Source organism: Microcaecilia unicolor, chromosome 4 (genome assembly GCF_901765095.1).
Source record: "Microcaecilia unicolor chromosome 4, aMicUni1.1, whole genome shotgun sequence".
In the NCBI taxonomy this organism is placed as follows: domain Eukaryota; kingdom Metazoa; phylum Chordata; class Amphibia; order Gymnophiona; family Siphonopidae; genus Microcaecilia; species Microcaecilia unicolor.
The window spans coordinates 43,632,831-43,655,416 of record NC_044034.1 but is presented as its reverse complement, the minus strand read 5'-3'; the positions used below and the strand labels follow the sequence as shown (position 1 = coordinate 43,655,416).

The 22,586-nt window shown below is 43.5% G+C and overlaps 1 protein-coding gene across 1 annotated transcript in view; it reads right to left on the bottom strand.

Moving 5' to 3' along the window:
• The window catches only part of CEP295 (centrosomal protein 295), a 178,294-nt gene that overhangs the window by 131,580 nt on the left and 24,128 nt on the right, over window positions 1–22,586 (bottom strand). Inside the window, exons 5-9 of the mRNA XM_030200190.1 lie at window positions 21,287–21,403; window positions 17,195–17,335; window positions 13,206–13,389; window positions 11,882–12,046; window positions 10,085–10,309 (exon numbers count right to left, since the gene is read on the bottom strand). Of these exons, the coding sequence (XP_030056050.1) occupies window positions 10,085–10,309; window positions 11,882–12,046; window positions 13,206–13,389; window positions 17,195–17,335; window positions 21,287–21,403 (832 nt within the window). The remainder of the gene's footprint in view (window positions 1–10,084; window positions 10,310–11,881; window positions 12,047–13,205; window positions 13,390–17,194; window positions 17,336–21,286; window positions 21,404–22,586) is intronic.

Sequence of the window (22,586 nt, the reverse complement as noted above, 5' to 3'; positions counted from 1 at the left end):
TGGGTTCAGAGAACAGCTCTGTCCTGGTAGAACCTGGTGTAAGGCGGGTGTGCTACAAGAGCTTGAAGTTCTCTTACTCGTCTGGCAGAATTAAGTGCTATTAAGAACAGTACTTTCCAAGTGAGGAACTTCAGAGAACAGAAACAGTGACTCAGATGGAGGTTTCATGAGAGCTGTGAGGATGATATTAAGATCTCACAAGGTGGTTTGATATAAACCTTTCATGACTAACTATCCAGGGATGAACAGAAACTGGATTATCAACCTTTGAGTGGTAAGCGCTAATAGCACTTAACTGAGTTAATTTTCAGGCCAGAATTAGAAAGATGTACTCCATAAGGGAAGAAAGAGAGCACATAGTAGGGTTGAGTGCTCTGGCTACACACCAGAGAGAAAATCTTCTCTGACTGAAATGGCAACATTTCTGTATAGAAGGCATCATTAGAGGCTAGGAGTATCCTAGAGATACCGTCTGGAAGATTTAAGGAAGCTAATTCTCTGTTGTCAAGGCCAGAGTGTGGTGGTCTGGATGTAGGAGGGACCCCTCGTTCTGTGTTACCAGGGTTGGAAAGGGATCTAAATTCAATGGTTCCTTGGACGATAATGCTAGAAGAGAAAACCAAATCTGAGGTGGCCAGTAGGGAGCAATTAAGATCATGGTCCCTTGGTCTTGACACTGCTTGAGAAGAGTTTTTTCAATGGGAGGCAGTGAGGGAGCAGGCGTACAGAAGATCTGTTCCCCAATGAAGAAGGAAGCCATCATGGGCTACACGGTTGGGAGCATATAGCCTGGAGCAGAAGCTGGGAAGCTGTTAGTTCTGACAAGAAGCAAAGAGGTCCACTGCTGGGGCCCCCCCACTGCTGGAAGATTTGGCGAGCAACAGGACTACCGAGGAACCAAATCATGAGGCTGACTCAGCTCAATTTCTCTGTCACAGCATTCTGCTTGTCAGCTAGGTAAACGGCCGCTTTAGAAATATTTCAAGAAGTTGCCCAAGTCCGTATCTGGATTGCTTGTTGACAGAGGAGAAAAGAAGCTATTCTCCCTTGTTTGTTCAGATAATACATCATAACCTGATTGAGAAGGTGGTCCTGGAAAGTTTTGAGGGCATTCCAGACTGCTCATAATTCCAGACTGATAGGATGCCATGTCTGCTGCAGGGTCCCAGAACCCTGTGTATTAAAGGCCATCGAGATGGGCACAACCTACCATAGCGGTGTGTGTGATGAGAAATTTGTGATGTGGAGGGAGCTGAAACAGAAGTTCCCAGGTAAGATTATGTGGAACTATCCACCACTGTAGAGAGTGGTACAGTTTCGGAGTAACCCGAATACAAGCTGAGAGCGGCCTGCTGGCTTGAGACCACTGAGAGAGTCTACTAAGGTAGACTGGCACCCTGTTCTAATAGTGGCTTATTCACCAGAACCACGGATCTTGGGAAGTAGTCTATGCTAGTACTCTGGACCTTTTTTTTTTGCAAATCATGTACATCGTACTTTTCTTGGGACCATTTTGTTTGTTCTGGAATTTTGGATCATTTTAGCTTTTAGACTTGGACAGGGAGGGCTCTCTCCTTTTTTTTTTCCCTTTCTTTCTTGATCTGTATCAGGCCAGCGGGACACTGGATGGCATTGATTCCTGAGGACTCTTGCTATTGACTGGATTATCAACTTGTACTGAGATTATGAGAGAGCCTCTGATGTCGTATCCCTGTTTAGTTTATGAGCATTCCTTGTTCCATGATGATTATGGGAAGAGGAGAGGGGAAAGGAACAAGAAAATCAACAAGGGGGGGGGGGGACACAGAATTTGAGCACTGATGGGAAACTAGACTGAATCTACCTGGATGAATGAATGTTGGAATGTGATGGATTGGATGTGTTCATGGTGGGGGGCTGACTGTGTTGGGGTGGATGGGAATTAAAAAGTGACTGGTCTCCCATGTGGAGCCTATGGTTTTTTCTATTGGGGTTATGGGGAGTGAAGTATATCTGGGAGGGGGGAGGGGAGGTGGGTATAAGGGAATGGGAACGGGGGAGAAGGTTGGGTGACCCTTTATTCACATGCTGGATATAGGATTTTCTTGTACTGCAAAAGTATTATGATTGGGTGGGCTGGTGGCTGGGACAGCCCATTCCAACTCCCATTCATACTTACTCTCTGGGACATGTTCTCAGCACAGGAGTGACCTAATGGTAAAGATTGTCATGTGGAATGTATTTCCTCCCCCATTAAAAGATCTAAAATACTACAAGTTTTGCAGCGACATCATGCAGACATTGCACTACTGCAAAAAAAACCCACATTCATCAAATATAGAGAATGGTGGGTGGTGGAATGTGTGTCTTCCCCCTGCTGTTAGCAAAAAAGGGGAGTGACGATTCTCTTCTACAGGGGGTTCTGTCAGCAGCTTTATATAGATGGGGAGGGCCAGGTAGTTCTCTGCAAGGTTATCATACAAAGACATAGTAACATACATAGAGATGACAGCAGAAAAAGACCTGCATGGTCCATCCAGTCTGCCCAACAAGATAACTCATATGTGCTACTTTTTGTGTATATCCTACTTTGATTTGTATCTGTGTTCTTCAGGGCACATACCGTATAAGTCTGCCCAGCACTATCCCCGTCTCGCATCACCAGCTCTGGCACAGACCGTAGAAGTCTGCCCAGCACTACAAAGACAATGTATTAGTTTATGAAATGTCTATGCCCCTTAATCAGTTTAGTCAGGCCTTTTTATTTATTACATTTGTATCCCACATTTTTCCCGCATAGCAGTAGGCTCAATGTGGCTTACATTTTACAGATCTCTCTTAGTTCGCCTCATACCTTTTGATCAAGTGCGTTTGGTGGTGGTTGGGGGGGGGGGGGGGGGGGGGGAATTCAACACAGTGTGAGAGCCACTAATAGAAAGATCTCACAACACGAGGGGGGACTGCCCTTCCCCCGTCATGGCCTGCCACATTTTTGTCATATGTTGGCCCTTCTTGATGTGTGGAGAGTTCTACAACCATTTGATCGGGATTGAACACATCTGTCTCAAACTCACTCCTCTCAATCGCGGTTAGATTATTTGTTGATATCTGACACTTTGTTGTCTACTGTGCAGGGGGTGGAGATTGGTCCCTGCAAAATCTCAGATCATGCATTAGTTTGGATGGACTGGCGATGTAGGTCTGAACGGGTGGGTCCCCCGCAGTGGAGGTTTCCTCTTTGGCTAGTGTATATTATCATCATAGCTAAGAGCTTTGATTCAAGGCCTGACTTTGGTTCAGGATCTAAAATGTTAGAAAACCTTACAGGCCCATGACTCTAACCTGAACTCCAGTGTGACTGAAGAACACATGATCTGTTGTGACACTCTCATGCAGCAGAATGAGGAACGGGCGTAGGTGGAAAAACAGAGTAACATCGTTTAGCAACATGGTGGTCACAGATGTTCTGCAGTTGACAGAACAAGATAATTCCTCAGGAAAATGACCTAGCATTCTAAGAAAAGGTAGTCCATTATAATATTAGCATTTCTAAGTAAATAATACCTATTAGCATTTCCAAAAAAAAAACTAACCAACTCATTACCATAGCCAATCGGTGTTAACCATTATATCACCATAGATCCAATAAGGTGTAATTACTGTCATATTACCTGTATCCTGAATGGGCATATAAAAATGAGTGTATTTCCTACTTCAATGGGGAGACAGTCACAGCCAGTACCTTTGTGCAAGCAGGGCTGCTCTCCCATGAAAAGCCAATCAATTGTATCTGCATTGGCAAGTAATAATAAAGAATTGTCTTTCTTATAAGGAATAAATCCTATTGCTTTCTCATAAGTAGCCTTGGGTCTTTTATATCTGCAAATTGGTTTTGGCTGGTAATTTGGGGTGGGGGCGAAAAAGACCCTAAACAATTCATACTTATGTATAGCAGTTCTGTACTCTCAAGAGACATTACTATTTGTTATCTATCCTTGGTAAGTAATAAACAATTGCATTTCTTATACCTATGTAGCCTTGGTTTATTTATTCCACCTATTAGGGGGTGACTGGTCCATACTACTCTAGTAAGGGGATAAATAAACCTTAAAAAATTCACTAGCAGAGGATGGCCAATTCCAAGAGTTCATATTGCAAACATGGAATGAGTATAAACAGAACACAGCTCATGTGGTATAACCAATCTTATACTGGGAAGCAGCAAAAGTAGTCCTGTGTGGTGAAATTATCAGCTATGTCAGCCATAGGAGGAAAGCCCAAGAAATTGTTTGATTGGAATGTCAGGTACACAATGCCTGTGTTATGATTCTTCTAGACAGGCAGGGGAATGACTGGGACTCGCTTCTGATTGGCCTGTCAGGGATTGAGCTGATGTCTGAAGCCAGATCTATTTAAGCTTACCTCTCCCTACAGCCTTTGCTTTAGTGTTTGATTCCCGTCAGCTGAAACCTGTTTCCCTCTCTCTGTCTGTGCCAGTAGCACACCGTGCTTTCGTGGAGTTTGTTTACTCCTCTCATTGCTTGCAGCTTCTCTGTGTGTTGGTTGTTCCCAGTGTATGCTTGTTTGTTTCCCTAGCTTAGCTGCTTCCCTTGATTGCCTTGCTCCTGTGCATCTGTGGGTGCTCTGTTTGCTCTGTCTCTGTGTGCTGCTGAGTTCTGGTAGGAACATTGTTTGTTTTTCCCCTTTATTAGCTTTAAACCTTTGTCTGCAGTGTAAGCCCTCTTTTTCCAGACGTGTGTTAAAGCAGCCCTTCCCTTTAGCCTGCTTTAACTCTTTGTCTGCTGTTTCTTGTGAGCTTTGCTCCTTGTCTGATTGGTGCATGTATGGGCAGCTTTCCCTGTTTGCTTGCTTTCCTCTTGTCCCTAGTCTCTGTTGTTTGACTCTGTGGCACAGTCTTGTGTATTCCTATAAGTGGTTTCCCTTTATCCTTGAGTGCTGTGTAACACAGCCTTGTGTATTCCTATAGGTGGCTTCCCTTTACCCTTGAGTGCTGTATGGTACAGCCTAGAGTGTTCCTATGAGTGGCTTCCCTTTTGCCTTGAGTGCGGTGTGGCACATCCTAGTGTATTTAAGTGCTGTATGGTACAGCCTAGAGTGGTCCTGTGGAGCTTCGCACTTGTAAAGTCTGTGTCCCATTCTGTCCTCGGCTTTCCCTTCTTCCCTGTGGGCTCTGCCTCTGCTACCTGTGTTTCTGTGTAGTCTTTGTTTGCAATCTCTTTCTCTGGTCGTAGCCTGTACTTGCCAGCTTTTTGTCTGTTGCCCTTCCCTTGTGTCACTAGCTAGCGCTGTGTGCGTTGCATGAGCTCCAGTCCCTTTTGGTACCCCTCGTTATTCTTTTCCCTTCCCTAGAGTATGACTCTGTTCCTGTTCGGCCATGAGGCCCGCACGCTTGGACTCTGTATGAGTGGGTTCCCGTGAGGCTGTGAGGCCCGCCTGAGTGGTTTATCTCCCTTTTCTGCTGGTGCTAGATGAGTGTCCTGAGTGTGCGGGGCTTTGTAGTTGTGGAATTGCGTAGCGCCTGTTTGGTCTGCCCTAGGCCTTGGCCAAGATCCTTCCTAAGCCTCGGCACAAAGGCTCACAAACAGATTAACAGCCTGTCTGCATTATGGTGAGACTCCTAGTAAAACAACTAAACAACACTTATTGGAAATTCAAATCTCGCTTAACGAGCTTTTACATCAGAGGGCAATCAAATCACTGGCCTTTTACAAATATTCTCTCCATTAGACAGGGGAACAAGGCGGGTCGTTTAATGGTACGCTTGGTTTCTCACGCGACCGAATCCCGCAGAGTTCATGCAGTTCGCACGGCAGAGGGGAGATGACTTCACACTGATAGTGATATTGCAGCATGTTTTCGTACTCATTTACAAAGCCACTATGACAAACCGCAAGATGAGGGCCTCCTGGGGGAACAATACTTGGAGGGTATGACACTGCTGTGCTTATCACCGGTTGAGAGGGAGGCTCTTGGAACTCCTATCTCTTGGGAGGAGGTACTCTGAGCCCTCAGACAGTATCTGCTGCTTAAAGCTCCAGGATCGGACGGCTTCCAAATAGAAGTCTTCAGGCTTCTGGGAGACGAGGCAATTCCACCACTAATATGTTTAATGCTCTTCTCGCCTCGGATTAGCTCTCGGGGGATTTGAATATGGCTCATATTATAGTTCTTTTAAAACCAGGCAAAGACCCATTGTCCCCAGATTCTTTCCGGCCACTATCTTTATTGAACATGGAAATCAAGATCCTGGCTAAGGATCTAGACAACAGAATGGCACGCCTTTTGCCTGCTCTCCTGCATGAAGCTCAGGTGGGATTTGTTAAGGGGTGCTCGGTAGCTAAAAATGTTCGTAAAATCCTTGCATCACTAGCAAACTGGGAATGGCCATCTTTACCTTCTCTGTTGGTAAGCTTTGATGCAGAGAAGGCGTTCAATTAGGTTATTTGGGATTTTATGTTTTTGGTCTTACAACAATATGGCTTCAGGGACAATTTCATCCAGTTTGTACAAGTTTTATATGCCAATCCTAAGGCAAAGGTGGTGGTCAATGGATTTACGTCAGAAGCCTTCCCTACAATAAGGGGCACTCGCCAGGGCTGCCCACTCTCCACTATTATTTATCCTCACACTAGATCCATTGAAATTGATACTCTAATATGTGGTTGGTTAGCACTGTTTGCCTGCCAAAGAGTCTAAGGTTCTAGCTTCTCTGCCTGGAGCAGAAGCATGAGATCTCACAATATGAGTGTGCTTTAAGGCGGATTCCACAACTATGGAATGATGGGATAACTGTGTTTTTTCAAACCCAGTGCATTTCTGTATCCTGTACGTAGCATCAATTTTCTTTGGAGCAACCTGAACTGTAAGTGGAGCTTCCCAGTTTTTAAAAAAGGAATCTTTCATAACAGTATGAAGGGGGACAGCGATTCCCTCTCTAGGAAGAGAGTCCTAGTCTAGAACATCACAGAGCTCTGAACGAGGTTCCTCTTCAATCTCAAGTTTGAAAGGTATGGCCTGGGGTCATCTCGTGGACAAAACCAGGAGATATACTTTCTGAGGGAGTCTTACGACTTTCAGATAGCGGAGAAGTTCACATGGGATGCCATAGGGACTGCTCAGCTGAGAGGTCCTGTGGATCCTGCTCCAACTCCCAGGAAATATCTGACTCTTCAAAGTACTCCACTTAAAAGTATGTGGAAGAGTGTATCGACTAGAGCACCGTCTCTGCGTAGAAGAACATTGAGGAAGATGTATCTCTGAACCAGGAAGAGTTCCTCTGCCGATGTCGACACGTGTGTCAGTTGGGTTCCAGTTGCCCCCGACGGTTGAATCCAAGCTGGTGTGTGGGACCCTCTCCCTTGACTACATCTCCGGTGTATCCTCAGGCTGGGTTGAGGTACAAATACTATGTAAGCCTGAATAGACTGTGTATGCAGTAGTCCTAAAAGCTCCTTCATGAGCATAGTCCAGATTTCCCCTTGTAGAGGAGGCGTGGAGGCAGCGTGCATTATAGCTCACTGGTATGGAAGACCATTTTTACGCTGCAGGTCCCTCAATGCACGTGGCATCGATGTGGACGATGTGGTGTCCTTACACAGGCTCAGTATAGAGTCCGATGTCAGGCATTCCCAATGCAGCACTGGACAACCCAGTGTAGATGCAGATGTTGATAAATGTTCTGCACCAGTGCCAAATCCCCTGTCATACTTGATGCTGAAGCAGAACCAAAACATTTATCACGCTGGACTCTGCGGGATTTAAGTGTCCTCATTTGCATGTGCAGACAGGGGTCCCACTATGTCCCGGTGCTCCAGACCCAAGCACTGAACACACCAGTTATGGGGATACCTTTAGATTGTAAGCTCTCTTGAGCATGGACTGTCCTTCCCCATGTTTTAACTTGTACAGCGCTGCGTAACCCTAGTAGCGCTATAGAAATGCTAAGTAGTAGTAGTATCAGTGCCTAATATAGTCCTGTTGCACAGAATACACTTTTTAAAGCCACTCTGTACCCTCTTTGACATGGAAAAATGGCTGATGCAAAGTCAAAAGGCTCAATGGTCCAGGGTGTTTGAGTAAATCTCTGAACAAAAATGGTTGATACTCCTCGGCCAAAAAAACGCCTCAGAGGTTCCTAAAGCTGAAATAAAAATTTTAATTTGAAAAAAATATATCTTGGTTAAATGTAACAATGAGAAAATATGACAGAAAAATAAAAATATGCTGAAAAGGGAAGGTACCAAACTAGAGAAAGTTTGACGCGCAAAGGAGAGATTAGAAAACCAACCTCTCTGTTCTGCGGAAAACCCAAGACTGCTGGGTCCTGCGTTTGAGCGTCGAGTGGAAAGGCACTGCCTCAAAGTTTTTTTTTCCCATCCTAGGCTAGTGATCTTAGTGATATGCAACTTATCCTTAAAATCGAGCGTGGTACCGGAAGATTGGAGGGTGGCCAATGTAACGCCCATTTTAAAAAAAGGCTCCAGGGGAGATCCGGGAAATTATAGACCGGTGAGTCTGATGTCGGTGCTGGGGAAAATGGTAGAGGCTATTATTAAAAACAAAATAACAGAGCACATCCAAGGACATGGATTACTGAGACCGAGTCAGCACGGCTTTTGTGTGGGGAAATCTTGCCTGACCAATTTACTTCAATTCTTTGAAGGAGTAAACAAACATGTGGACAAAGGGGAGCCGGTTGATACTGTGTATCTGGATTTTCAAAAGGCGTTTGACAAGGTACCTCATGAAAGGCTACAGAGGAAATTGGAGGGTCATGGGATAGGAGGAAATGTCCTATAGTGGATTAAAAACTGGTTGAAGGATAGGAAACAGAGAGTGGGGTTAAATGGGCAGTATTCACAATGGAGAAGGGTAGTTAGTGGGGTTCCTCTGGGGTCTGTGCTAGGACCGCTGCTTTTTAATATATTTATAAATGATTTAGAGATGGGAGTAACTAGCGAGGTAATTAAATTTGCTGATGACACAAAGTTATTCAAAGTCGTTAACTCGCAACAGGATTGTGAAAAATTACAAGAGGATCTTACGAGACTGGGAGGCTAAATGGCAGATGACGTTTAATGTGAGCAAGTGCAAGGTGAAGCATGTGGGAAAAAAGAACCCGAATTATAGCTACGTCATGAAAGGTTCCACGTTAGGAGTTACGGACCAAGAAAGGGATCTGGGTGTCGTCGTCGATAACACACTGAAACCTTCTGCTCAGTGTGCTGCTGCAGCTAGGAAAGCGAATAGAATGTTGGGTATTATTAGGAAAGGTATGGAAAACAGGTGTGAGGATGTTATAATGCCGTTGTATCGCTCCATGGTGCGACCGCACCTTGAGTATTGTGTTCAATTCTGGTCGCTGCATCTCAAGAAAGATATAGTAGAATTGGAAAAGGTGCAGCGAAGGGCGACTAAAATGATAGCGGGGATGGGACGACTTCCCTATGAAGAAAGATTAAGGAGGCTAGGGCTATTCAGCTTGGAGAAGAGACGGCTGAGGGGAGACATGATAGAGGTATATAAAATAATGAGTGGAGTGGAACAGGTGGATGTGAAGTGTCTGTTCACGCTTTCCAAAAATACTAGGACTAGGGGGCATGCGATGAAACTACAGTGTAGTAAATTTAAAACAAATCGTAGAAAATGTTTCTTCACCCAACGTGTAATTAAACTCTGGAATTCATTGCCGGAGAATGTGGTGAAGGCGGTTAGCTTAGCAGAGTTTAAAAAGGGGTTGGACGATTTCCTAAAGGACAAGTCCATAAACCGCTACTAAGTTTAGACTTGGAAAAATCCAAAATTCCAGGAATAACATGTACAGAATGTTTGTACATTTGGGAAGCTTGCCAGGTGCCCTTGGCCTGGATTGGCCGCTGTCGTGGACAAGATGCTGGGCTCGATGGACCCTTGGTCTTTTCCCAGTATGGCATTACTTATGTAGGCTCCGTGGATGTTGTCACCAATACGTGATAATATCAATCTCACTTGTCCTCAGAGAAACAATACTACAGTCTCTAAATACCAAGAACTATTCCCATATAGAAAACAGTCAATGCAAACTGAACAGTCAAATAGGGCTTACCAATGGGTGGTGTGCCAGCATGATACTCCTTTTCTCCTTTTTGTTCAGCATCGTTTCCATCCAGTTGTCTTTCTCCAACAGGAAGGGACCCAGACTCAATTGTATCACTTAAAGTTTCTACCTCTGTCTTAGACATCCAATGGTTTTTCTGGGTCCTGATCTTACTTAACAATTTCTTTAAGACCAAGTTTGATGGAGGTTGGGCAGGTCCTTTTGCTGCAGACACTTTGAAGGGAACAAAAACACCCAAAATACATTACATTGATATATTGCTACATAAGTCCTAGGTTACAGTTGCTCCAATGAAATCACAATATTTCTTCCAAGTTACAAGTCAGGCATTTCCTCTTGTTTTACTAGGGGCTGTCAGAGAACCTAAATAAATGAGATTTACTAACCAACTGTAAGTAAGAATTAACACAATATTTGCCACAGGCCCTGTTCTTTAATAGTCTGCATTAAACTTAGACCCTAAAAACAACTTTCCAACAGGTATAGCAAATTGTCCCAATATCGTAATTTCATCAACCACATTTAACAGAAGTACAAGCATGTGTGGTTTTGAGAGAGTCTGTATGTAAGAATTTATGTGGATATGAAGAGGGGGGTTCTGTTATTGAACAGAGGAATTCAATAAGTACATGGAAAAATAAGTTGTACTGTAATGATGGGCTACATCTTTCTGTGACAGGAAAAAGGATCCTTGGGGACAAATTCAGACATTGTATTTCTTGACATTTAAATTAAAGGGTAGGTGTGACAAAAGGGGAACAAGAGAATACAGAAACTCACCCCTAGAGCATGATGGCAGTGGGGGAAGGTAATGTTAATATAGAAAACCATCTAAACTCACCTAACAACACATGGAAAACAATGAGAACAAATGCTCATAGTATAAGTAAGAAGGTTCAAGATTTGTAAGCACTGTTTGAGGAAGACTTGGATATTGTTACTATTACAGAGACATGGTTCAATGATTTACATGAATGGGATGCGACCATACCAGGCAACAATCATTTTAGGAAGGATAAGGAGGGCCGAAGAGGTGGAAAAGTGGCACTCTATGTGAAAAATAATATCATAGCGGCTGAAAAGAAGGGAACCTGGGGCAAGGAAGAAACTACTTGGATCGTCCCAGAAAGAGAAAATGGAACCTGTTTCCACACAGGTGTTATCTACAGACCTCCATTTGTTGGAAAGCATAAACAAAGAAATTTGAATATTCACATATCAAAAGTGGTTGGTAAATCCTAACGTATGCGTATTTTAGATATAAAAGTCAGAAAGATTTTTCTTTGGTGACAATGCATATTCATGATGAAATGGATATTAAGGCAAAATCTATTTGTACTTTACATTAAAATAAAATCAATTTAAAAAGCAAAATACATCATTTTTCCTAGTGTTGCTTTTAGTTAAGCATATTTTCTAGCTCATAAAAAGTGCCAGGCTCTCCTTTATTTTCTCCCATTTTTGATTCACTTTATAGTGCACTATTAACAGATATCCAACTACTCAACAGACATCTGTCTATGGTACAGAACTGAGAGATTAGGATAATTTAAAATGGATGAAAGATAATGAACACCATAAAAATGTCCACTTCAAAACCCAGGTTTAAGTCTTAGAGTGGTTTTTCTAAAGACAGCTCTTCAAAATGTAAATTTTAACTAATAACTGGGTAAACAAGATCAGAAAGTTCCAAAGCCCATAGCACCATGACATAGAAAAAAATATTTACATTAAGACTGACATTTTTAACAATGCATTAGTAGCATTCCTTATGCCTTGACTTACCAGAATCAGATGTAATTTCCTCAAATCTGCCATCTTCTGCTTCACGTTGCTTGTCAGACACACGGTCAGGTTCCATGGATACATCCAAATCTTCATCCTGGATCTGAACAGAGGGTGCTGGCAGAGGCTCTGGTTCTAGGTGCAATACCATATCTCCTTTCACTTCTTAAATGAAAATAAAAGGTAAAAAGAACATTGCTCACCCAGATTTAAATATGGCAAATTATACTTCCTCCAATTTGATTCCACATGAAAAAAGAGACACAAAAGAAAGAAAAAAAACCAAACACACATATTCTCTTCTCAGTTGAATGACTGAATAGATTCATGAAAACTGCCAAGTCTAGTGTAGGAGCTGAATCGACGATCACAGTTTGTTCAACTGTCATACAGCCCATTCAGCTTATACACTACATTAGGAGTTTTCAAGAATCTCTAATTTTTCGGATTAGAGCTACACTAGGATTTTCTAACCCAAGTTCATATGTGAAATACTGTACCAAAATTAAGTTTTAAATTAGTTACAGATGTTTAGGGTTTTCATCAAATCATTTTAGTACTAAGCAGTATAGCCCCGATGGCTGGATTACAGACAGAACTGTGAAAATTAGCAACTCCTGTTTAAATGATATTTCTCCAACTGTTAGCATGACCTTGTGAAAGTCATTTGGCCTTTGCTTACTTATCCCCCTGTTTACTAAGCAGCCGCTGGGATCCCACGGGGATGGATGCAGGTCCACAGAAATCTCACGAGGATGGATGCAGGTCCCTGCAGGGATGCCACGGCAATGGACGCAGGTCCTGCGGGTTTCCCCCTGGGAATAGATACAGGTCCTGCAGGGTTCCTGCGGAAGTGTAGTGCCAGGCCGGTCTACCTATCCTTTCCTTGTGCCATGGCAATTATAATATCAATAGAAACGTCCAGCTCCTATCATAGTCCCTTCATTTCAAATGATGATAGGAGCTGGGCGTTTCTATTTGTATATATTTTGCCCCCTCCTTTAAGAAATAATTTTGGTGCTGAAGATATTGAGTATGGCAATAATAATAGCACAAAAACTTAATAAATACAGTTGAAAGCATTGAAGTCCCCATAAGCACTGAGAGGAGAAATCAACAAGGGCTGTTAAGTTGGGTTATTTTACCACAAGTCAGATATTTTAGTACAGAGGATGGGCGGGGATGGAGGAGATTACTTGAGGGGAATGGGCGGGAATTCCAGCGAGGACGAGTGGGGATAGGTGAAACTTTTGTCCCTGTGCAACTCTTTAGTTGGGAGGGAACTCTATCTATAATGTATGAAAAATAAATGATCACATCTTACTTCGGTCTTCTGTGTATAAGTCTTCAAAGGCAAATTCTAGCTCTCTCTGCCAATCTTCTTTAATTTCGGAACGGCGGTATGCAGGTTCAAACAGCTGTTGTGGCATCTGGGCCACAATTTGCCTCCGTCGGGCCAGATCCACATACTGCATCTGTTCAAGTTCCTTCAGGAGTTTCTCCCGGTCCTTCAAGAACACGGTAATTACAATTAGCAGCTTGTTTACTCTTAGAAAATAGGCAGTTTGGTGACTAACAATACAATTTTTCCTCTCTACTCAATATTATTTTTCACTTCATTAATAGCTTGCTGTGCATAAAACGTGGTAAATTACTGTTTTCAAAAGCCATCTTCACAGATCACTTTTGCCATGAAGAAATACATTTCAGTTCTGTGAGTTTTTTTCCATTTCACTGTAAAATGTTCTTTTATTACTTTTCAAGACACTATTTTTTTCCTATGTTGTGTACAAGGAGGATTGTGAAGATCAAAGAAAAACATAGATAATGCAATGTATTGGCTAATCCTGGAAGAAAACTTGCCCCAGTCTGCCAAAGACCAGGGACTGGGGAGAAGATACACCTTTCAGCAGAACAATAATCTTAAGCACAAAGCAAAAGCAACAATGGAGTAGCTTAACAGGAGTAAAGTCGATGCTGTGGGCCCAGTCAAAATCCAGATATGAATACAACAGAAAATCGATGGCAAGACTTGAAAATCTGCAACCAACCTAAAGAACTTAAGTTAGTCTACCAAGAAGAATGGGAAAAATATATACCATCCCCTCCTCTGCAAAGTTGTTAGACTCTTATCCTAAACATCTCTTGGCTGTTGCTGCAAAAGGGTCTGTGTTCACAGATGAAGTGACAGGAATAAGATCACAGAAAACAAACAAAGGAATGGAAATGAGGTAGACCTTGAATGATTTTCAAGAGACTGTGTTCATAATAAGCTACCTAAAACTAAAAGTAGGCAAAGCAAATTGGGCCAGATGGAACACATCAGAAGGTATTAGGGAAGTTCTGGTGACTCCGATGTCTGACCTTTCACTACGTATTTAGAAATTGGGAGTGATCCCAAGGACTGGAGAAGTGCGGATGTGGTCTCTTCTCCACGGAAGCAAGGAGGAAGCTGGCAACTACAAGGAGGCTGGTTTGATCTCGGTGTAAGCAAATTAATGGAAACAGTGCTAAAATAGAGGACTGTGCAGTTTCTGGAATACAACTGACTAGAGGATCCGAGGCAGCATGATTTTACTACAGGTATGTCCTGCCGCATGAATTTCATTAACCGGGTGACCAGACGTTGGATTGAAGGAGAGAACTACAATAGATGTGGTGTACATAGACTTCAGCAAAGTTTTTGGAACTGTCCCTCATAAGCTACTTATAAATAAAACTCATCATGGCTTAGAAACTGATTGAGAGGCAATATAGGACAGTGGAAAATGGCATTCACACTGAACTGCTCTGCCCCACTGCTCTGGATAGCGCTAAATTGATCTGCAGTAAATTTCAGCAGTTTTATACTTTTCTATTTTAACGGATTTCTTTTCCTTTTTATTTAGGTTTTTTAAAATTGTGAACCGCTCCGATTTGTTATTTGTTACATTTGTATCCCACATTTTCCCACCTATTTGTAGGCTCAATGTGGCTTACATAGTTCCGGAGAGATGGTTACAGATTCAGGTGTGAACAAATACAGAGTAAAGAGTACAGTTATTCAAAAAGGGCGGTATACCAAGTATAATAAGAACATAAGAGTAGCCATACTGGGTCAGACCAATGGTCCATCTAGCCCAGTATCCTGTTTTCCGAACAGTGGCCAAGCCAGGTCACAAGTACCTGGCAGAAATCCAAATTGTGGCAACACTCTATACTACAAATCCCAGGGCAAACAGTTGCTTCCCATGTCTGCCTCAATAGTAGACTATTGACTTTTCCTCCAGGAATTTGTCCAAACCTTTTAAAAACCCAGATAGGCTAACCACTGTTACCACCTCCTCCAGCAAAGAGCTTCAGAGCTTAACTATTCGTTGAGTGAAAAAATATTTCCTATTTGTTTTAAAAGTATTTCCATGTAACTTCCTCAAGTATTCCCTAGTCTTTGTACTTTTGGAACGAGTAAAAAAAAAAAATCAATTTTCTTCTACTCGCTCTACACTACTCAGGATTTTGTAGACCTCAATCATATCTCCCCTCATCCATCTCTTTTCCAAGCTGAAGAGCCTTAAACTTCATGGGCTTCAGTGGCTTCTTCACAGGAGCACCAGTAGCAGCACACAGGCAATAGACAATGCATGGGCCTCGAGGATCGATTAGGGCAGAGCCATAGCCATCAACACCCTCAAGGCTTTGGCATTGCATTGAGTAAGATCCACTCCAACTCCTCCTGGAGCATAGTCGAAGCCGTTCCTTGGATGCAGGCATTGGTAAAGGTGGGGCCACTGTGGGGATCGGTGATAACCGAATTGGAAGGCTGGTCCCAAGCATCAAGGAGATTGGCACATCGACACCAACTCCATGAAGTAGTACTCCTCTTAGTGCCAACATTTCTCAGGTACCAGCGATATCATTTACCCCAAGCTCCTGATACCATGCTTCAGGAGAGATCAACATCAGTGCTTCTTTGCCTTTGCTCAATGACAACGTTGACAATGCCAATGAGGACTATGTCGAATCCTGATGAGCTCTCAGTGCTGGGTCCAATGCAGGTAGGACTGATGGGGGCCATACTGGCACTCAATGTCGAAGCAAGGGAAGACTTCCTTGATGTCAGTGTGCCCCCAGTGTCCAATGCAGTGCCGCCAGTCATACCGACCGATACCTCCAATGCTGATGGACCAGACTTAGACGTGCCAAAGAGTTTCTTGCAGTGGGCCTCTCCACTCTTTTGTGTCCTTTTCTGCATTTTACAACAGAGGTGACAGAGGCTTTATGGTCAGGTCCTAAATATAGCAAACACCAACTGTATCAGATACAGTTTTTGCCATACCTAGTACACTTCTTAAAACCACTGGGAATTTTAATTGGCAAGGCAAAAATAGCAGAAAGCGAGATCAAATGTCTCAATTTTTAGGGGAAAAAGAAAAGGAGGGGGAGTTACAACCAGGTGCTCAGGCCTAAGAGAGAGCTGCAAAAAAAATTAAGTAAAATTAAAACAGGCTGAGCATACTGAAAATTGAAAAAAAGAAGAAAATAATGAATGAAAAAAAGCCCTGGAACGCACAAGCTCGACTGCTCTACTCCGTGGAAAAGCAGGTCTCGTGCACTTATGTTGACACCCGGGCATGAGAAGTGAGCATGCCAAATGCTGTCAGAATTTTCTTGAATGCTGGGCAGCATCCGTTCCGGGGTTCTGTTGGATGACATCACCCAAATGCAAGATGGATCACGTCCTGCTTGTTCTTGGAGAAGTACCATGTATACTGTAGTAATAATGACGTCATCTGATCATGCTTAAGTAGTACAGACACTACTCTGCCCATTTGAGTTTAGAGTTACTGTAACAGCTGGCCTTAATCAACAGATCAGTAAATCATGAAAAATCATGCATACATGAATTATGATGCTAAAAAGAACTGTAGTTCAAGCCTATACCTTCCCTAATCAAATAAATGCTCTCTAATAAAATGTACTTAGTAGTTTGACTATGAAGAAAAACTGCAAGACTACTTAGATAGAAGGCAAACTGAACTGGTTTTAAAGCCACTGGTACTCTTTAACTAATAACAAAATAAATGAAGAAGAAAAACACAGTCAATTCTTTCAAAGCCATCTTGTATTGCTCTATTGCTAAACATCTCTTCGCCCCCCCCCCCCCCCCCAAATAGCGATTAAGGTTATTGAGCTTCAAAAGATATTTTATTCTTACAGTGTGTCAGCTACTTTTCCTGCTAATTGACAGTACAATTTTTTCTTTTCTTTGTTAATTAACAAAAATTAATATTAAAGAAAAGGAGAAAAAAAAACCAAGACAACTACCGCCCTTACTTGTGCTAAATGGACCATTTTCAACGCATGATTTCCTCGGAGACGGGCTTTTTCAAGCTGTTCTCTCCTCTCTCTCTCATCATCTTTCTGCAAGTCATCCATTCGCTTTGATTCTTCATCAGCAGCTAACCGAGCATCTGGCTAGCAAACAAGTAGAGGAAATTGAAAATTACTCTGTATTGCATATTCAAGCAAACATACGTATTTCAGATTTTATTCAAATGAAAACATTTAATTTTACAATTTTTGCTTCTCCTTCTCTGCTCCCAACACCATAGATATTCACAGTGAGTAAACAGATATCTTTCTGGTCACAAATTTATAAAAATTACTGTGGAGTGGAGGAGTAACCTAGTGGTTAGTGCAGCGGACTTTGATCCTGGGGAACAGGGTTCAATTCCCACTGCAGCTCCTTGTGACTGTGGGCAAGTCACTTAACCCTCCATTGCCCCAGGTACAAAATAAGTACCTGTATATATGTAAACCGCTTTGAATGTAGTTGCAAAATACCACAGAAAGGCAGCCACATTTCCCTTTCCCTGTACCATGGCATAAAGTCATTTGCTCTCACAAGAAAATCAAAATGTACCAAGAAGCAGGAGTCTATGGTAGTGAAACTTGTCCAAGTCATGGTATTTTCAATAAATGTCATGAATGTATATAAACAGGCTTATTTTTGAAAGAGAAGGGCGCCCATCTTTCGACACAAATCGGGAGATGGGCGTCCTTTTCCCAGGGATGCCCAAATCGGCATAATCGAAAACCGATTTTGGCCATCCTCAACTGCTTTCCATCGCGGGGACGACCAAAGTTCACAGGGGCATGTCGGAAGCATAGCGAAGGCGGAACTGGGGTGTGCCTAACACATGGGCATCCTCGACCGACTTTACTTGGTCCATATTCTTATGACCAAGCCTCAAAAAGGTGCCCGAACTGACCAGATGACCACCGGAGGGAATCGGGGATGACCTCCCCTTACTCCCCCAGTGGTCACTAACCCCTTCCCACCCTAAAAAAAAAAATATTTTTTTTTTGCCAGCCTCTATGCCAGCCTCAAATGTCATACCCAGCTCCATGACAGCAGTATGCAGGTCCCTGGAGCAGTTTTAGTGGGTGCAGTGCACTTCAAGCCAGGCGGTCCGCTTGTGGTGGTAAATGTGAGCCCTTCAAAACCCACCAGAAACCCACTGTACCCACATGTAGGTGCCCCCTTAGGGATATGGTAGTGTTGTACAGTTGTGGGTAGTGGTTTTTTTTGGGGGGGCTCAGCACCCAAGGTAAGGGAGCTATGCACCTGGGAGCAATTTCTGAAGTCCACTGCAGTGTCCCCTAGGGTTGGTGTCCAGGAGGACCAGTGCACTACGAATGCTGGCTCCTCCCACAACCAAATGGCTTGGACTTGGTCGTTTCTGAGATGGGCGTTCTCGGTTTCCATTATCGGCGAAAATCGGGGATGACCATCTCTAAGGTTGAACGTGATTTGGGCGTCCCTGCTACTCTTCAGTTTGTAGAACTGCCCCATTACATCCTCCAGGTTTACAGAAAATTCATTAAGTTTCTCCAACTCGTCAGCTTCGAATACCATTTCTGGCACCGGTATCCCACCCAAATCTTCCTCGGTGAGGACCGAAGCAAAGAATTGATTTAATCTCTCTGCTACGGCTTTGTCTTCCCTGATCGCCCCTTTCACTCCTCGGTCATCTAGCGGTCCAACCGATTCTTTTGCCGGCTTCCTGCTTTTAATATACCAAAATTTTTTTTACAACGTGTTTTGGCCTCCAACGCAATCTTTTTTTCGAAGTCCCTCTTAGCCTTCCTTATCAGTGTTTTGCATTTGACTTGACATTCCTTATACTGTTTCTTATTATTTTCAGTCGGTTCCTTCTTCCATTTTCTGAAGGATTTTCTTTTAGCTCAAATAGCTTCTTGCGCCTCACTTTTTTAACCATGCTGGCTGTCGTTTGGTCTTCCGTCCTCCTTTTTTAATACACGGAACATATTTGGCCTGGGCTTATAGGATGGTGTTTTTGAACAGTAACCATGCCTGATGTAAATGTTTGACCCTCGCAGCAGCTCCTCTAAGTTTTTTCTTCACTGTTCTTCTCATTTTATCATAACATTTCCCTGACACTGCTCACCGCTTCCCACAGCTTTAGCCGCCATCTTCCAACCTGCTAATGAAACCACGAGGAAGAAAAGAACACACTCACCGCGGGAAGACTTCTCTGCTCCAGCAACGCTGTCGGGAGGAACTCAGACCCTGCCCCAGACACAACCACTGCAACTGCCGGTGTCTCTCTCTCCTGCTAAAGGGGCTGCCCCGCAGGAAGCTAGCGCTTTCTCACTGACTTGCTCTCTTACTACCGGGCTAAATTATTATTTTTTTTTTTTACAATCTGTGAAGGAGTGAGAAGGCACCAGAAAGAGAAAGCAGAGCCATGAAGGGTTACGGGGCGGGGGAGGGACATGGCACCACCAGGTGTACCCCTTAAAGCTGGCACCGCTCAACCAGTCACCATAACTGAAGCAGAACACGAGATGAACCCAGAAGGATGAAGACGACCATCTACCACTTGCTGGAGATAGAGATATACTAACTGACCAGGAGTACACCATCCTTTAAGGCAGAGGTCAATTCAGTTCTCTATCTCCACCTGCTGGTAGATGGTCACAACCCACAAATCTCTGGATTCATCTGTTGCAGCTGCTAAGGAAGTTGTAATTGCCTATAGGCAAATATATCCAGAAATTGAACATGTTCTCCTCCTCGTATGTCAGATAAATTTAAAAATGTGCTGCTGCTCTGTAGAACATGTTCTAATGGCATTACGCCTAGTCTTTCCCACTTTTGTTTTCCTTTTTAAATATTTATTAACTTTTATATTACTTCAGAACAACAAAAGAAGTCCCAATCTCTAAGCACTAATATATTCCCCTTCACACTATCCCTCCAGACCCCCCTCTCTCCCCCTCATCCCCTCCACTAACCAGGGCATATCGTATATACTCAAATATAAAATAACATCTTTCCCCTAAAAAAAATAAAGGGGGGGGGGAATGTTAACTCAAACATGAACCGAGTTTATATTTCAGCATTCCTTCCAATCCATTCTTCCTTCTCTCCCCTGTGGTGTCCGGCATTCCCCTCCCTTCCTCCCACCCCCGTGACGTCCAGCATTTCTCCCATTCCCTCTCTCCCTGTAGTATCCCTCATTCTCCTTCACCAGGCCTCTGAATTTGCAGAGTTCTCACTGACTCACTCTCTCCCTCTGAACCAGCACAGCTTGCACTTGGTTCCTTCCTTCTGAACAGATGAGCCCCTCCCCCCCAGGCCTACCGTACCTCTCTGGTGGTCTAGTAGTGCATTTGGGCAAGAGCGATCCCTGCTCACTCCTGTTCATGTTGTTTCTGTGGTAAAACGGCTACCACGACTTCAAGCGGCAGTCTCGTGAGATTGCTGCTAGAAGTAGCGGCAGCCATTTTTACCACAGAGACAGCATGGGCAGGAGCGAGTGGGGATCGTTCCTGCCCCAATGTGCCACTAGACCACCAGAGAATTATAGTAGGCCTGGAAGGGGGGTGCCTACTGGTGGGTACGAGAGGCGGGTTATCGGGGGGGGGGGGGGTAGAGGGAAGAACTAACTAATTGCGAGTCGTGCCAGTTTGGGGTGGGGGGAGGGAGGGAATCAGTCATTGACAAATGCTGCTGGTTCAAGAGGGCTGGCGGTGGTCATATCAGCAGTAGAGGAGGAGGAAACACTATGGGAGGGAGGGAGGTCTCTAAACCTAGATTAAATTTTTAAATGCTTTTTTGTACAAAAAAAGTCTCAGTTTATATTCGAGTATATACAGTACTTCAATCTTTTTATGCATTTTTATGGAATTATAGATCAAATTTTGGTGGGATGTAAGATTTTATAAATATATAAGCAAGCTTCACTTTTCTTAATTACAAATAGAGTGCTAAAAAAATTTTCTCTGTGCCAATGAGCAATACAAATTTCATACCTTTTGCATTTTGTTGTGCTTTTTTTTTTTGCCATGTTGCAAACATTAAGTACATCAAGACAGTAGTACATAAGAACCCATCACCTGTTCTGTGTCCATTTCTCTGTCAACATACGGTTCAAGCAGATGGTAGTGAGTTACAGAAAAGCTGTCAACATCGCACATTTTAACTGTGGGAATTCTTTTCATCTCTTCAATCATCTATGAAAGAAGACAAATACCTACATAAATATTCATTTATCTTGAAAAATGCATTTAATAAAGAAGTTCAAGTTACTCTGTGCAGCAGGCTGTTCTCATTACTCACCACTGTTACACGTCAACCCTATTTCTCATTTTGCGCACTAGTTTTTATAATTGGAATACTAGACCTACACCTCTGAAATACAATGGACTACTGATAGGAGACTTTGAGGCATATTTTCAAAGCACTTAGCCTTCCAAAGTTCCATAGAAACCTATGGAACTTTGGAGGAAGTGACGTCATCCTACAGAATGGCAGCCTAGTTCTTGAGCTCCCTGGACTTCAAAAAGCACTTACAGGCGGTCCCCGGGTCTGTACTTGACTGGAAAACGAGAGACGAGATCAACAAAGCGCCAGCAACAATGAGTAAATCAGCTGCGGTGCGAAATAAAGAAGCAGAGCGGCCATCGGGAGGAGGGCCTAGCCGGGTGTCTAAGCGCCATGAATCGGTGGCGCACGTGTCTCCGTCTTGACTCGGACTCAGCGCTATCCCTGGCCGAATCGCGGCAGCCTCCAAATAAAAAAAAAGGCGTTTCAGTCGAGCTTCGCCAGCTTTTGTCGAAAATACAAGAGGACATCAAGGGATCGAAGGACGAGATCCTCGACCGCATGGAAGCGCTAAGCACGGACTTGCGCGAGTTAGGGGGCAGGGTAGAGGATGTTGAAACAAGAATGGATGAGCATGCCGAAACCCTGATCGCCCACGAGACACATTTTCAAGACTTGGCAAAGAAAAATGCTGATCTGGAATACAAAATTGACGATCTAGAAAACAGAAGCAGGAGGAACAACCTAAGGTTTAGAGGGGTGCCCGAAAGCGGTGAGATCGAGGATGTCCCGCAGATCGTGAGAACCCTGTGTGCGGCACTATTGGGCCCAGAGGATGGAGCAGTGGAGATTGTTCTGGACAGGGCACATAGAGCACTTGGCAAAAGGCAGGACAATAAAGTGCGGGATATCATCACAAGATTTCACAAGTACGAGGTGAAAGAGAAGATCTTTAATCTAGCGCGGAAGGCGCAGGACTTTGAGTATGCTGGAGCTAAAATATCAGTATACCAGGATCTTTCACAATTCACGTTGCAACAAAGACGTCTGATGAAGCCGGCCCTGGAAATATTAGCCAAAGAGCACATCCCC